Raw genomic sequence first — 15,980 nt, forward strand, 5'->3', positions numbered from 1 at the left:
AAAGCTGATGTGGGAAATGTTGTGTTAAGAAAACGCGAAGAAAAGAAAATCCATGGAAATCGAAGCAAAGTAAAGATTTAGGGTGAGTTGTTAAGTTGTTAATAAATGGTAGCAAAGCTCTCCCTTTTTAAAATTAAGTGGGTGACTTTCAGGGATGCTGATATATTTTGGAGTACCAGTTTAGAGGTGTGCTTCAATTGGAAGAGACAAATGCCAGTGTTCACTGAAAAGTCATGAAGTTATGAAATAGAGACAAGGTTGAATGCAACAGTAGGTCTAGAAATTCTACAACTCACTGCATTTTTAAAAATATAATGAATTTTAATGTTTTGTTTTATTTTGTTTTACTATGATCTCACAGTTACAGGATTTTGGTTCACCATATTTATCTCATACACAGGTCTCTGAATATCTTGAATTTGGTATACATGCACATTGCTGAGGGGTGTCAGGTTTACCTTGGGATCCAGTAGCTTTGGCATACTCTAGTTTACAGTACCTGGAGTGTGCTCAGTTGATAATGTGTTTTGCATGCAAGATCACTGTGCTTCAGCATGACAGCTAAGAAAAATGTCATTTTATTTTTAATTGGAGCAGAATACAATTTGGGGAAAAAAAACCAAAACGAAAAAACCCCATCTGATTCTTTGTTAGAGATCTGCTCCACAAGAGTCCAGTCAGAAACCTTCTAGCACTTAATAAAGTCAAATTCCTTGCTGAGTGTTCCCGTGAGCTCCTGTGTAAGCCAGTGGGAGTTGCACATGAGTACCGAGGGCAACATTTTGCCCTTAGGACTGAATTTCCCAACTGACTATTCTTTTAGACTGTCTTTTGATTAACAATCTGTTTGCAGCAGGCTAGGGCCAGAGAGGCAGCGTATACCCCACTGTTCAAATGTGTTGCAAAATATTCTATGGAGAGCTGCTTAATAAAAATCAACTTGCTCCAATAGTCATTGAGAAATACCTCAACTGTTAGCAATCAATTGAGGGCTGAGTTGGGGGGGGGAAAAAATTACAAAAGGACATCAAAGAGGTTCTCATTCCCAGTCTATTGCTCTATTTAAGGGTCCTATAATTCGGTGAGGTTGTGTGCTAAATAATTTGTAAGCCTTCAGAACATCCAGGTTATTGTTTGTGGACAGATGGTGCATCACATTTTATTGCTTATTCCTTCTGTGGTTTCTCATATGCAGGACTGATGTGCACTCTGAAGTCTTTGTTTCCTTGCTAAAATCTCTAATCTAAAACAGGCAATCAAGCACACAGACAGTGCTTCAGAAAGCATAATCATAGTTTTAAAGGGTGAAAAAAAACATTTCGGCTGCAGTTAGGAAGCAGATGTGTTCCCTGAAAATGCAAAAGGTTATCAGAAGTATTAAAATAGGAAAATAGATATGGAATTTGGGAGTGCTGAGAGGAGCATGTATTTTATTTCAGTACTGCAGGGTAGGTGTGCCTTTTCCTAGGCTACCTGCTTTGTATCTGGCTCTCTGTGGAGCTGGTGTAGCGAAAGCCTTCGGAGACTGGCTTCTGCTTCCACCTTTCCCCCGGAGATTGGCAGTCTTTGTCTTTTACAGGCAAGGAGCAGCCGTGTTGTGATCCTGGAACCGCTGCTGCCCTGAAGAGTTAAATCATATTGATATACAGGAAGGAAATGGAATAGACTAACTCTACTCTTTTCTTCCTACGGATTTTTCTTTTTATTCTGAAGATAGAATTACTGTTTGTAAGCATCTGAAAGTCATTAGTGGCTCTGCAGTCTGTCAGGTGCCGACGCAAAAAACTGCTGAAACTGAACGGGTTCCTGTGTGGAGTGCTGGGAATTTGTCATGTGCTGATGAGCAGTTATAATAATATATGAGCAAATCACAAGCATTCTGCAAATTAATCAAATTTTTTTCTCCTTCTCCCTTGTCTCTGAGAGAGTGGCTTTGCCGGCAGACGTAGGTGAAGCAGTTTTACTCACAGATGGTAGCTCTGGCATCAGATGGAATTTATATAACAGTAATTCTGATTTCCTGCCAAAGTAGCACTGAAAACACCAGGGAGATTGTACAAGACAAGTCATGTGGTTTTGCTGAGGTTGTTGTGGGAAGTTTAAGGGGGGAAATCTCAAATTTTCCTCTTTGCATTTATTGTTTTAGCCTGAAGGGCCAGAAATTGTACACCATTCTGCCATAGGCGAAATCCAACACATCTTTTTTTATGAATTGCGCTGAAAGAGTGCTTCCCAGCTGTTGAAACTGCTGGTGGGGAGAGAGCCACATGACTCCTCATCCTTTCCCTTTCCGTACACGGATTAAAGGAGGGAGGGTTCAAAAGGTTGCTGCACTACATGTTGGAGTGAGGCAGGGTCTCCCTTCCCAGGAAGCGATGCCATGTTCACTTAGGTTATACTCCCTCTGGCATAACAAAGTGTGGGGGGGCTTCCAGGGGCTGCGGTAAACGTCGTCAAAGGCTCTTCTTCCTCGTTAAAACAGGGGATTTTTTTTTGAATGGGATTAGTTGAGTAGATTAAGGTTATTAGTTGCATCTCTGCTGATGTTTCCAGTTTGATCAGTAAAAAGCAGAAATGTGGGGGTTTTTTACCCATTAAGGGTAAGTGCTTGGTGCACTTGTTATACAACTGAAACATGTACCAATTTCATGGCAGGTCCAATCTTGAGCTCACTCAGATCTATTCAGACCACAGGATTGTAATAAGGATGTGAGACCAGAATCAGGCCCCGTGGCTTTGGAATCAGACTGTGCTATTGAAAACAAAAGCAGTCTTCCCTAGAAAAATATTACAATGTTTTTATAATAGCAGTGTATTGAGTAATGCGTGGGGCATGGCAAGACTGTTGTGACACTAAAAGAAAAAAATAGAGGTGAGCAGAACGGGAGAACTTTCAGGGGCTATTTTTAATAAAGAGGTGAATTCTTTCTGCAGTAGGAAAAATGATAAAAAGATGGCGTATCAGCTACATTATGCAACAAAGTAATGCTGCTGTGTTTTTATAATGTAAGGCACTGCCCATTTGTTTTGGTTTACGTGACTGCAGTGAAATAAGTGGATTAGACTGAAACTTTAGCATGCTTCATTGCAGCTGGTTGCAGACATCTGTCATTCCTCAGCCATACATTCTGGATCACGCCAAGAAGAAAAAGCAAAGTCTGACACCTTTCATTTTAGAGAGCCTTTTATAGAAAAGAAAAGGAGAAGGGGAGAAAACATTCCCTTTGTGACTTAATGAAAAAGACACTTCTTCCACGACAACAGAGGGAGAGGTCCTGCAAAGTTAATGCTCGATTTATTCTTTGCAGCGTTTTAATTTTTACCGCTTGAGCTCCTGATTTGTTGAATGGGATATGATAAAAATATGTGTGTGTGTTTTTTTTGTAGAGGTATTAGCTATGTATACAGCCAGGTAGGAAATGTGTCTGGTGAGAGGTGGGTTGCTGAGAGCCCTTGCTCAGGCTGCGCTGGTGGTAATTCAGTGCAGCGATGGCACACGATGCTGCGGTGCTGCCGGTAACGAGTAGCTCTGTGAACTACACTCACAAAATCCCATAAACAGAGAGCAGTAATGTTTTAGTGGAATGATTAGTGGGATTGTGAGCTACTAGTGGATAATTTGAAATATTAGCTATTAGTGAGCTGGATATTTATTTACTTAAAATGTTTTGGCTTTCTTCAGTCTCTTTACTAACATGCCACTATGGATAGAGAATCACAAGGTCCCTGATACATTATAAAGAGACAAAATGCCATCTAAATTACCCCAGTTACATAACAATGCAACAACTAAAACTAAAGGAGAACATACTTAGCCTAAGTGACATCATCCATGCAGAAAACAGTTATTCTAGCTTAGGTTCCCACCTCAGCAAATGCTGTAGGACATGGATGATTCCATCCCTTCCCATTTAGGAGATTTGTGGGCCATGGCACTGGTGAGGAGGCTCCTGATCCTTACCTGGCTCTGTATAGAGGGGCAGGTATTTGCATGGCACAAGCTTTGTGGCTATCCTCCACACCAGCTGAGGAGATGACAGATTGAAATGTGGGCAGGAAAAATTTAGAAAGCTGAGTATGGGATTTTAAAAATTCCATTCCACCAAATAAAATAAATAAGCTCAAGACAGTTGCCCAGAGTGAAAGAGAAAATGCTTTTGTATTTATGAATTGCTAGGCAGAATAAACGATACTTGGTAGCAAAATATCACTGACAAGGCCTTTCTTATTAGCACCTCTGAATTGCACTGTCTCTATACTAAACTCCTAGCGCCATCAATACAGCATTTATTCTGGGAAATCATGGGTACATTAAATTCAAATACAGCTTCATTCTAGAAGTCTTAAATGCTCCCTGAAATAATAAATATTTACTCAGACAATTAAAAAATATGACAGAACATTAGACAGAAAACTTGTGAATGACCTACTAGGAAAACTAAAATATTTTGCTCAAGGGGCTTAGAATGGGAATATAATGTTATTGACGTGATTAAAACCAGTAAATGAGTGATTAGACGTAACAATTAATTGAAATATGTAAGTAAAGGCAAAGGTGGGACTCTGAACGTGTAATTTTGATAATCAGAACAACTCAGGGTTAGTTAATACTTAAGAAAATCCTGCAACTTACCTTCAAAATACATTTCCTGAGCTGCAGTGTACTTGGATCCCCAACACATAAGAGAAAAAGCATCTGTCAACGGGCTCTAACCCACTTATGCCCAGGGCTCAGGTAGGTCTCTCACATGGAGGGACCCAGGCTGCAGAGAGGTAGGGATGCACTGGCTTTGCCTATGTCTTTTGGAGAACAAGAACTAGTACCAGAGTGGGGGGCATTGCTGGACATAAATGCTTATATTTGTATCTAAGCTGTTGTAAGTTTAGAATTACAAGGGGAAGATTATGGCTAAGGAATTTTTAGATTGCCTTAACTGTTGCCATTACAAATTTAGTCAGAGGTGGCCTGCTCTTTACAACAGGTACCTAGTGCCCTTGATAAGAACTCTGTCCTCTACTTATGTGTATAAACCAAAGTAAATAAATATGAAAAATTAAATGTAATTAAATTTCCCAAAGCATGGGACAACGGTAGTCTGGCATTTCAAGCTCAATCAATGACAGTATTCCCACTAACCTCATTTGGAGCCCACTGAGGCACCGGGCTCGTAACTCATGTTGTCATGTCAAAACCCAAACCAATGTGCTATTGTGCACAGGGTGCTGCACCGTGGTGGACAGATGCACCCGCTAGTAGTGGTCTGGAATACGCAGCTCCTTAGAAAGAAAAGGCTTCAGTTGGTTTTTTGAATTTTTGTTTTGCAACGTTCATGTTTTTTAGGAGGACCTTTCCAGTTATTCTATATTCAAAAGTTAACATGTGAAAAGCTTACTCTTCTGAAAAAGAAACAAATTCAGTGCTAATTGTCTGGAGCCGAGTAATCCTGTTACCTTATCAGCTCTGTAAGAAACTGGAAATACTTGTTTTCCCAGAAATTGAAAGTCTCTCTTACACCATCAATGATTTCTCTGGCCATTTTGTAATTTGCTTTCTATTCAGTGTTCTGCTGAGGGCTAGCAAGTTCCTCGGTCTACCTCCAAATGATCATAATTTCCATTGTTACAAAGGTAGCAAGTGTTAAATTAGTGACGTTTTCCATAAATTTGTGACTGATTCATTTAGTAAATTAAAAGCATATGTATGAGAGGTGGAGTTAGAATTTTCTACTTGTTTCCTTTCATTGTGAGTGTTCAGGTGGCTGTTAGCCTCTGTGTCATACTGACCTACTTTTGGCTGGTTTACATAGCAGGGTTGGTTTGTTGGTGGAGCTTTTTCAAGAAAAGTTAGTATGTGATAATTAGGGATTGTAACCTTTTGAGACAGGAACTGAGCTGTTACTTTAAGTGCAGTTTTTATTTTAGGGGAATGTATGAAATTAGCTTAATCTTTTAATAGTATGTGTTAAAGACAAAATGTAGCATCAACTTTTGCTTTTCCTTGTCATCATTAAACCCTTTAGTATACTCATCAGCAAGTTGAAACACCTATTTAGAAACATCAAGTAGGGTATTATATAGTAAATCAAGAGCAGACTTCACCTTTGATTGCATTTCAGAAAAGCCATGAAGGTATCTGGGGGTTTAATTTGATCCAACAAATGGTGTTAGGTTTAAGTAAAAATCCTTGAAATAAAGAAGTTACAGATTGTGTATTTTCATTCTCCAAGTCTTCAGCAGCTATTGATGTTTCAGTCATTTGCCACTCTGCTATTGCAGGAGACTCTAGGCCAAATTCCATCTTGGCTAAACACCAGGGCCACAGTGCCATAGTCTGGCTTTAGGATGGATGCTGGCCTTGGGATGATGCCATACACCATTTTAATCCCTACAGGGGACTCCTTCTGGGAATTCCTTCTGAAACCTGCCAGGACAGACTTCATAGATGATTAAATGTTATAAGTTTTAGGGCATTTTTTTCCAAATGTACTTAGTGCATTTATTTAGGATCAAGCTGGTGGCCATGTTTTGCCATGAGCTGAGTCTTTACCCCAATCCTATCATCCCCTCATTCAGGTCTTTCCTGTAACCTATGGTGAGAGAAAGGCTCGTCTAGATGGCAATTCATGTATTCAGACCTGAGCTACCCCTGGAAGCATCTGCTCTGTATTAGTGAGGGGGGATTTAGGTAACTGCTCTGGTGATTCTTATCATGAACAACTCCTCTTATTACTCTTAGACTGTTTGCAGGATTGAGCCTGGTAATGAAGGATTCCAGCTGAATGAAGGGTGGTCAAGGGGCTGCCAAAGCTTTAGATGTCCCATGGGAAACACATAACCCAAAGTTTTAGCTTTGGGAAGTGAAACTGTTCCCAGGCCTTCCTGAAATGCAGATAGTTATGCTTTTTTTTTGGTATATATTTCTACTGTAAATTGTCAAAAAAAGCCTTAGAAAGGCTTTTTGGTTTTATGCTTTTTCCTGGTCAACATGAAATAGAGAGTTTTAAAATTTAATTTCTTTTCTGGTTTTTTTTTTGGTAATCCAATGAACATGTAAACTTTGCAGAATATTGTAATTTTCCCAGAAGACCATCTTGGTTGGTCCTGGACCTGAGTGTAAATAAACATATACTTTTCAATTGTTTTATAAAAACTTTTATTACATGTATGAACCTGATTGGATGTACTTTAATCTATCTGGTATTTTGGGAGTTACGTAAAATGCATATTTTGAGACCAATAAAGTGGAATGGCTCAATCAGAGCCATTATTGTCTATTGGACAAATATATTTATTCAGCATTTTCCCATCCATACTCTTATGCTCCAGATCAGAATGGCTGCTTTAGAGCCATTCTGCTCTCCTGGGTAATGCACACAGTACTTGGGATGTTTGCTGTGGATAGTAAATGTATTTATGAAAATTTATACGTTTAAGAAAAGGAAATTGCACTAGCCAAGTTTTAAATGAAAATAGTTCTCCCTATGCAAATGCCTGTTATTATCCCATAATAGCATTGCTTTAAAATGTCAGCATTCACCAAGATGCCTGAGACCTGGAGGCTGTGGTCTGAGAAAGCCCTGTTTTCAGACCAGTAGTCACTGCCAGGGAACTGGAGACGCTCAAAAAGTCTTTTTTTCCTGTGTGGAAAGCACTCAGCCATCATTGCCTGCTGCTCCTTCTGAGGCAACACACACTTCATCTGTTTAAAGATGATTGTACCTCAAATACAAGCTTGTGTAGGAAAAAAAGATTTAAAACAGCTCTTCCTGGGGAGGTCCAGGCTCAGTAAAGGTTTGAATGGGGCTTGCTGACTTTGCACTGCAGCAGATGTGTGATTACATGGATCATTCCACCAGAAACGTTGTGAGACTGAGCATCTCGGTGCAGGAGGCAGTGGCCATTCATCCTAAGCCACTGCAGCTGGTCTCGCAAGAGTACCTGGCCACAGCCATGGCCAGAGGTGGTCCTGGCCACTTGAGATTGCTACAGCAGCCCAAGAGGTCAAGTCCAGGTCTTCAGTGCCCGGCATCTTAGCTAAAGAGATTTGCCTCCAAGAAATTCAAGCCTTTGAGGCTTTTCAAGTATTTCTTAGCTAGGGAGCAATTTATTTGTTTTAAAGAGGTAATTGCTGTTATTTTCAATTTTCACTGAAAGGATATTCTTAAACCAGGCAAGGAAATCTGAAATGAGTTTGCCATATTGCATCGCAGTAAGTGCTATAGCCATTGGCCATCTAAGGAAAAACATTCTGTCATATAATCATGACCATTTTTGCATTTTAAGGGAACAAATGTCATATCTAAGAAACACATTTTATTCAGGACTTAATTGTAATTTATAGTACATTGCACAGCATTTGTTTTCTGTTCATCATTTTATTGCTCTTCTGCCTTTTCCCTAAATTTATGCATTAAATTGTGTGTCTGTTTGTCTGTATGTGTGTATTTGTGTGTATATATGCACACATATGCAATGTAATAAAAAGTGGCGTAGTGGGGACAACAGACGGCTTGTGTGTGATGTATTATTGGCATTTTTCTTTCAAATTACCGTTTTCTTGCTGCTTTGGGAGAAAGCCATGATTTTGCTGTGATTAGTACACTTTTAACAATCTGGAATAAATTCCTGATCTTATTCATGTGACTAGTCCAATGCCCATTTTTACGTTTTAGTGCAAATCCCTACATATGTGCCTGTAATACCACAAAAATAAGATGTTTCTTTGTGGAAATTTTTATAGAATTTGGATGCTTATCAAATATTTTTAGAAGTGGAGAATTAATGCAGCTTGACCATGTAAATTTTTTTATTTAATGAAAAAGACTTTAGAATTCATCACTCTTTCTCTCTCTCTCTTGTTTGTGTATTCCTTTGTGCTAATCTTAAATAATGGATCCATATCAAAGTTAATAAATTAGTAACTATTAGCAGTGCTTGGATTACAGTAAGCAACCCAATGACACTTAGTTGACATTGACTTTTTATGTGTTCCAATCATACATTTTGAATTTTAAAGATAAAGACAAAGCAAAGCAGGTTTGGGGAGTATATGAATCCTTAACAGCTCCCAGGAAATGGCTTCATTTAGTTCCAAGGTCCTTGCTTTAAATATACTGTCCTTTAAATGATCTGAAACCCCAGACCTTGAGATTCATGTCTTTGTCAAAACCTGCATTCTCTGACTCTGTTCAGCTGATGCACCATGTTGGGCTGCATCAGTCATGTCATGTTACGAAACCTAATGCAATGTGACTGATGCAGGCTGACATGTTGTGTCACAAAGCAACATATCAGATCATGAAAGCAAAGAAAACAAACTTTTTTTTCCCCTCAAAGCCTAAATTAACAAAGCAGCATTTATTTTTAAATAGGTGGACTAGTTTCAAATGTTGAGGGATTTTTCTAAATATTGGTCCCACAGAAAAGTTCTCAATCCTGACCAGAAAGTATCTTCCATCCACACTCTTTGCTTTCTCCAGGGTACAGTCAAAACTAGAGAAGATTATGAGCCTAGGTCATCTCAGCAGAGCTGCCATTGCTGAGTCTCATCCTGGAAGGTTTAGATCACTTTCAGAGGACTGGATTCAGCAGGTGCTGGAGGAAGTCACCCTTCCTGGGGAAATGTGAACTTTCTAAAACAGTTCCTTGAGTCCAACTCCCATTGTTGTCATTTTAGGCATTTTTTAATTATTTTTTTCTACAGTTCCATTTCTTTAGACTGTCAGCTTCTATCCAGAGGATTACAAAGCCTCTCAGGCACAGACTTCATAGAACGTTGCTCTGCAACAGGGTTATTTCATCTGCAAACAATGTATTGTCCTCTATCCTCACTTTCTGACTGGAGACGAATGTGCCATAGTTGACTCCTCTTGTTGGCCCGTGTTTAGTCTAATTCTCCTTACTACAAATACATTGCATCTCCTGAACTATCAGGAAAATTTCCTTCTTTTTTTAGAAGGGCTTTCATATAATTTTATTTGAAGATATATAGTGGGTAAAATATATATGAAGTACAGTTTGCTAAGAAGGAACCTACCAACCACCACTAGATAAAATGCTTTAAATTTATTGCCAACTTATCTCGAAGGGTTGTGTTAAGAGCCTGCTGCCCACAATAAGTTTTTGAGCTAGAATTAATGGATAGGATACCTAAGAGAAATGGGCACCCCTAAGTTACAAGCAAATTGCAGATATTGTTATCTTTGCAAGTGAGAATAATCTCTAGTTTTTGTACTTCTGCTCTAAGCAATGTACCACTTGCTTTCCTATGACCCTCACTCTGTATACATATTTATATATTATTCATTCCGGATTAAAAATGAATGTGCTCTTTACCACAGTTGTACTGCATAGTGACAATACAAATTAACTTATTGTGTACTTACTTTTCACAAGGCAATGACGTGAAATTTTGATGGCCTGAAAAAGTGAATCGTGGGGGAGGCAATGCAGAACTGAGCCCTTGTAGGTGCACTTTATACTGTCTGATTTATTAAAGTGCATTGAATTAATAAATGACATTCTCTGTATGGAATTGCATGGAATTGAACTTGGTTTGGTGGTGGGCAGCAAGATTTTGCTTTTAGTCTGGCACATATGAGGTAGTTAGCTCCATCCATGCTTTGTGGATTCCTTGTTTAGAATTTGTTCTCTTCAGGAAAGAATTAGGATGGCCATTTAATGATAGCTACTCTTGGGCAAAGCATTAAGAGCTGCTTGGTGAGATCTCACACCAGTGACTAGTGGCTAGCTAACAATGACTGTCCAATGTATTTCCATGCTACGTGGTGCATGAAAGGTTCAGTGTGGCTGATGGACACATTGTGCCTGCTCCCTCCTGGAGCCCCCTGTCTGTGCTCCCCACATGCTGCTCTGTGAGCAGTGATCAGAGACATTATCTCATATATGTTACATCCAGTTGCAGACCATTGCAGCACACACTAAGGACTAAATAAACAGGATATCTTTTTAGTTTTGCAGTAGCATTGATTAAAAACAGAGTAAATAAGGCTGGAGGGCAAGTTGTACCACTTTTCACAATTTAGCAGGACACCTTCTGTTCTTAGCAAGGAAACCAGTCATCAGATAGTCAAATTAAACACTGGAAATACTGGAAGGAGCTTATGCTGCTGGTGTAGATAGTCTCATATCTTAGTGGATGTGACAGTGACAGGTATTCACTTCTTGGATAAAGGGAAAAAAAACACTTAAATTCTTCATGGAGCAGGTCTCCTTCCCCTTCATTCAACATTCTCCCCCATTGGCCAAGGCATTTTGGTACCTCCCCAGCAGACTAGGCAACAGACCCTTTAACTCTGCATGGTCTAAAGGCATTTCCCAGGAGGGAGAAAAATAGAGAAAGAAAGAAAGGGTCCAGAACCCATCTGTGAATTCTGGTGACTTTGTCTCTGACAAACAGGAGTCAAGATGTAATGGTTTTCTTGGATTTGAGGGTTTTTTTGAGTTGTCAGATATTTCTAGATTTTTCTGAAACAATAGAAATCAGTCTTTCTCTGAAACTTCTTCATGCCCAGACAGTTTTGAGAGTGATTCCAGTTTTCAAAACTATTCTATTCAAAATTTTTCAAACATATTTTTGCTTTTATATTGATTTTAGGACTGACTTTAAAGGGCACTAGGGATACTTCCAATCTCTTTGTTGACTGTTTCCTCATATCTTCCAGCTGAAATTTTTCTATAAAAGCCCAATCCAATTTCTGTAATGTAGATTTCTTCCATTCCTATTGCTGTGAATTTTTCTACTGAAATTTGACTTTGTAATGATTAGCAGCTTACAGATTTAATTTCTTTTTCCTTATGAAATTGTTGAGGAAAAAATCTATTTACCTCAGGTGGGAACTAGAAGATTAACCCACACTGCATCCCAAGATTAATGCATAAGCATGGATGTTGGAGGTCTTGAAGAGGTGGTGACTCTTCTGGCAGTCTTCAACTTCTAAAAGCAAAGGGTGGAGGGGAAATTTCCATCCTTGAGAAGGCAAACATGCTTGTAGTCCTGGAGCATAGGTCTTAGGTTTCTATGGGCTGGACCTAATACTGCTTTCCTCTGGGTAGCAAGTGGTATGTTTGGGGGAACTCAGCTTTCAGGTGGTAGTTTTGATGTTACAGGAAAAAATGGCAAGTTATTTGAATAACCTAGAGCAGTAATGCTGGCTCAGATGAATTAGCTCTGCTAGAAATACCCATGCTGGTGTGCCAGCTATGGTATGAGATTAAAACCAGTGGTTGTCTAGACTCCTATCTTTGCTGGGAGGGCAACAGTAGCTTTCCCACTCCAGTATGGTTAGCATTGGACCAGTGCACAATCATCTGCTTATCTGCCAAATTCTCACCTAAAGTCAAGATGAAGTGGTCTCAGCTCCTTCCCACATAGTGGGAAGCATAGTCCTTGTCCTTTGCTACACCAGCATCTATTTTATGCCTGCTGAGTAGTACCACAGCAGCAAAGGAAAATGTGCTCTTCAAATGTGGAGATAGGCTATTGTTTTTCACTTATTCTGGCTTTATGTAGATGGTCTGGCACATTTATTTATTCATTTATTTGAGCAAATTAAAGCAAGCTAAGCGCATTTGACCTCAGATGGTCCTGGTTTAAGTTAATTTGAGAGACAAAGCTCATAAAGTTCCCGTAAAACACATCAACAACTTCCCAGCATAGGTTGAAATGTGATTGCTGAAACATAACCTCCAAAACCAGATACAGCATGGAGATTCAAAGTCACAATAATCTGAAAAATATGGGAAAGTATATTGATAGCCTTACTAAGGAGTGATATCTTTCATTCATGCCTTTGTTTTGCAGTTGGTTCCTGTTTCACCCGCAAGAAGTGCATCTATCAGATTTTGTGCATTAACATTCCTTTTCTAATCTGACTTGGACATTTTATTTTAAAGCTGCAGATAACCTCGGGCCCTAGTCCAGCAAACACTTATGTGCTTGCGTATCTTTACTCACAAGAATAATCTCACTGGAGTAAATGTTTGCAGATTTGAGGCCTTGGTTATCTCAATCCATTATTTCTTTCCATTAAAAAGTAATCTGTGTGATTAAAATAAAACATACAATTCTTTACTCAGAAACCCACCCAAAGACAAAGTGTGTTTATTAGACTAAGGGTCTGCACATTGTCATCCTTGAATTGCACTTCAATAAAAAAGATAATTAACAAATGTAAAAGAAGGAAGTCTTGTACACGATTGCACTGCGTTTATAAGAGTTTAGTTTGGATTGCAAACTGATGGATTTACAGCTGGGTCTGAGGAGGGATATAGAATAGCTGCACTTCTCCAGAAAAATCTGAAGCAGAGAATTTTTAAAAAGCAGTTTCTTTAACTAGGCATCGTGCTAAGAGCATAGATTCCTTATTCTTGCTGAAGACATGTGGCAATGTCCTCCATCCAACAGGGTGTGAGGCTCTGGTGTGTTCAATGTTGTCAGGCTGGGCAGTGGGTGGGTCTACAGGCACCATGTACTTAAGGTAAAAAAATAACCAGGCTTTCGTCTGTCACACAGGTCACAGGCCTTTCCAGTGCAGATACTGCCCGTACAGTGCCTCTCAGAAGGGAAATCTGAAGACCCATGTTCTCTGTGTCCATCGCATGCCTTTTGACAACAGCCAGTATCCTGACCGCAGGTTCAAGCGCTCCAGAGTCGACTCCGAAGCTTCTGGGAATTTGGAGGAACCTGCAGCTGTCAAAGCGGGGAGCTCGGCAGAGCTAACAGAGGAGGGCAGCAAGGCCCAGGAATGATGCAGCTCAGCAGATCTGTCTCCATACTGCAGTAGCCTTTCACACCAGGTTTAGATATGCATTTGAGTGAGGGTCAGCTAACTGCCTTCCAGGTGAAAGAATGGCATGCAAATTCCCACAAGTGTACAGGATGCTGAAGACGTGCAAATATACGTATATATCCATGTGCACACACGTGAGTATATAGGTATATTTACACACGCACTTGTTCAGTCATCCGCACATTGAATATATATCTAGATACACACACAGAAAATACATACATTGTATATGGGTGTGTGTGTCTAAATATATATATTGCATACGCAACATACATTTCCAGCCCTTGAAAATGGCTGCTAAACTGTTACCTGGCAACAAGAACTTCCAAACATTGTAGGTGGGATAGTGAAGTGATTTAAAAATGTTATGAGGTTGTTAGTAATTTAAAAAGCAGGGCAGTTTCAAACTTTAAAGTGGTCTTTGTCCAAAAATAATGCTCTTAACAGAAAAATGATACCGTCTAAACGATTTAGTGTTGCCTTGAAGATTGAGGGGCTGTGTTTTCATTGTTGAAAACACCTTTATAATATGACACCAGCTGCTGTCATTTGCCTAGCATAGTAATGAGATGTGTTGGTAGACTGCCATGGTGCCAGTCTGACTGGAGCTGTCATTGCAGAGAAAATCAATTCAAGTGGTGTTGCAACTGCAGTATAGGAGAAACCTTAGACGGCCCATAAGCTAGGGTCAGAACTGACCTATATTGAAAAGTATTGTGATATTACATTTTCTGGTTTTCTTTTTAAATATGCAGCCAAATGAATCAATGTTAAAAAAAAAAAAAATCTGCAGTCTGATCTGTGACTGCAGATTTGAAATGTAATTCCATTTTTTGTAATCATCTTGCAGTATTGAGGGAAATGCTTTTATTCCTTTTTTTTTTCCTTGTTGATGAAGAAGTAAGTTGCTATAAAAGTAGAAGTACAATATATAGAAATATTGTTTAGTGAAACTAGTCAGCCTTATCTAGAAGGTGCTGGTGAGAAACAGAATTTATTACATAGAAGGTTGGTAGGGGTTTTTTTTGATCTTCTGTTCTTTTCTTGTTTTCTTTCATACTTCCTTTAAATTCCTTTTTTTTTCATGCTTCAATGAAGGATTCCCCAGTCATGGTTAATTTTCATGTGTTAGTTTTTGTAAGTGTTACAGACATAGTGCAGAAGTTTCTTTTGGAGCAAGCTCTTATAAAGTAGCTTGACCTAAAATATGAATCCAAACTTCCTGCTCTTTGTCTCTAATGAAGAAAAGTGTGTTAGCTGATATTTCTTTGGTTTTATAAAACAAATGTGTTCTATATTTTTGCAGATTTTAGCTTTTTTACTGATTGGATGCTCCAAATTTAGTAAGGTCTTTGCCACGTAGGAAGCTTTTGAGAGACTATAATGAACCACATAGTTAACAAAAACCCCTAAGAAAAGTAACTAAAGGTTTATTCTCAAATTCTCTGAATGGCATAAAATTTTAGCCTTCTAATGTACTTCCTTTGATAGATGCAAAATTGGTGCTGTTTATTGTGATGGTAGAGAAGTATTAACTTCTTCTAAAACAAAATTACCCAGACTAAAAAAAAAAGAGTAAAAAAGTTAAAAAAAAAAGTAAATATTTCTTTGCAGGCTGGGAGCACAGAGTAAAACCCCAGGGCCTTAAAACTTCAGCTCTGCCTAAAGCAGTTTACAAAAAATACTAAACTGCAATCAATGTAAATAAAATTCTTAGCGCTACCCTGAGACTGGAAAAAAAATCTCAGGCTAATAAGGAATACGGTTTGCATATGCTGTCGGAAAGGATGTCATCCAACTGAAGTTTCAGTTTAAATGAGGTCACTGTGTAACTTGGACCCATCTGGCACAGAGCAAGCTGCTTTTCTTGTTTTTTCTAGTATAGTTCTCACTGCCTTACTTAAATCGAGTTGATAAACTTAATGCAACTGTTTCTATGATCCTAGATAAAGGATTGAAATGTTATTGAAACTTTCTGACTGTAGTAAGCTTTAGGATTTTAACTGCACTACTGTGTTTGGTGACTGTGTCAGTCGCTTGCTTTTGTGTGTTTGCGCCGCCTTCAGTATCTTAGCAAAAAAAAAAAAAGGAGAAAAAAAAAACGAAACCACCCCCCACATTCCATTTCTTGCACTTTTTGAGCTCTTTCAGTATTCTTTTGTGTCTTCT

General features: G+C 38.9%; 1 protein-coding gene across 1 annotated transcript in view; it reads left to right on the forward strand.

The window, feature by feature from the left end:
* ZNF536 (zinc finger protein 536) overlaps positions 1-13,770 on the forward strand; it is a 182,776-nt gene extending 169,006 nt beyond the window's left edge. Inside the window, exon 4 of the mRNA XM_062007709.1 lies at positions 13,535-13,770. Within this exon, the coding sequence (XP_061863693.1) occupies positions 13,535-13,770 (236 nt within the window). The remainder of the gene's footprint in view (positions 1-13,534) is intronic.
* The last annotated feature ends 2,210 nt before the right edge of the window (positions 13,771-15,980 follow it).

Source organism: Colius striatus, chromosome 14 (assembly GCF_028858725.1).
Source record: "Colius striatus isolate bColStr4 chromosome 14, bColStr4.1.hap1, whole genome shotgun sequence".
NCBI lineage: Eukaryota > Metazoa > Chordata > Aves > Coliiformes > Coliidae > Colius > Colius striatus.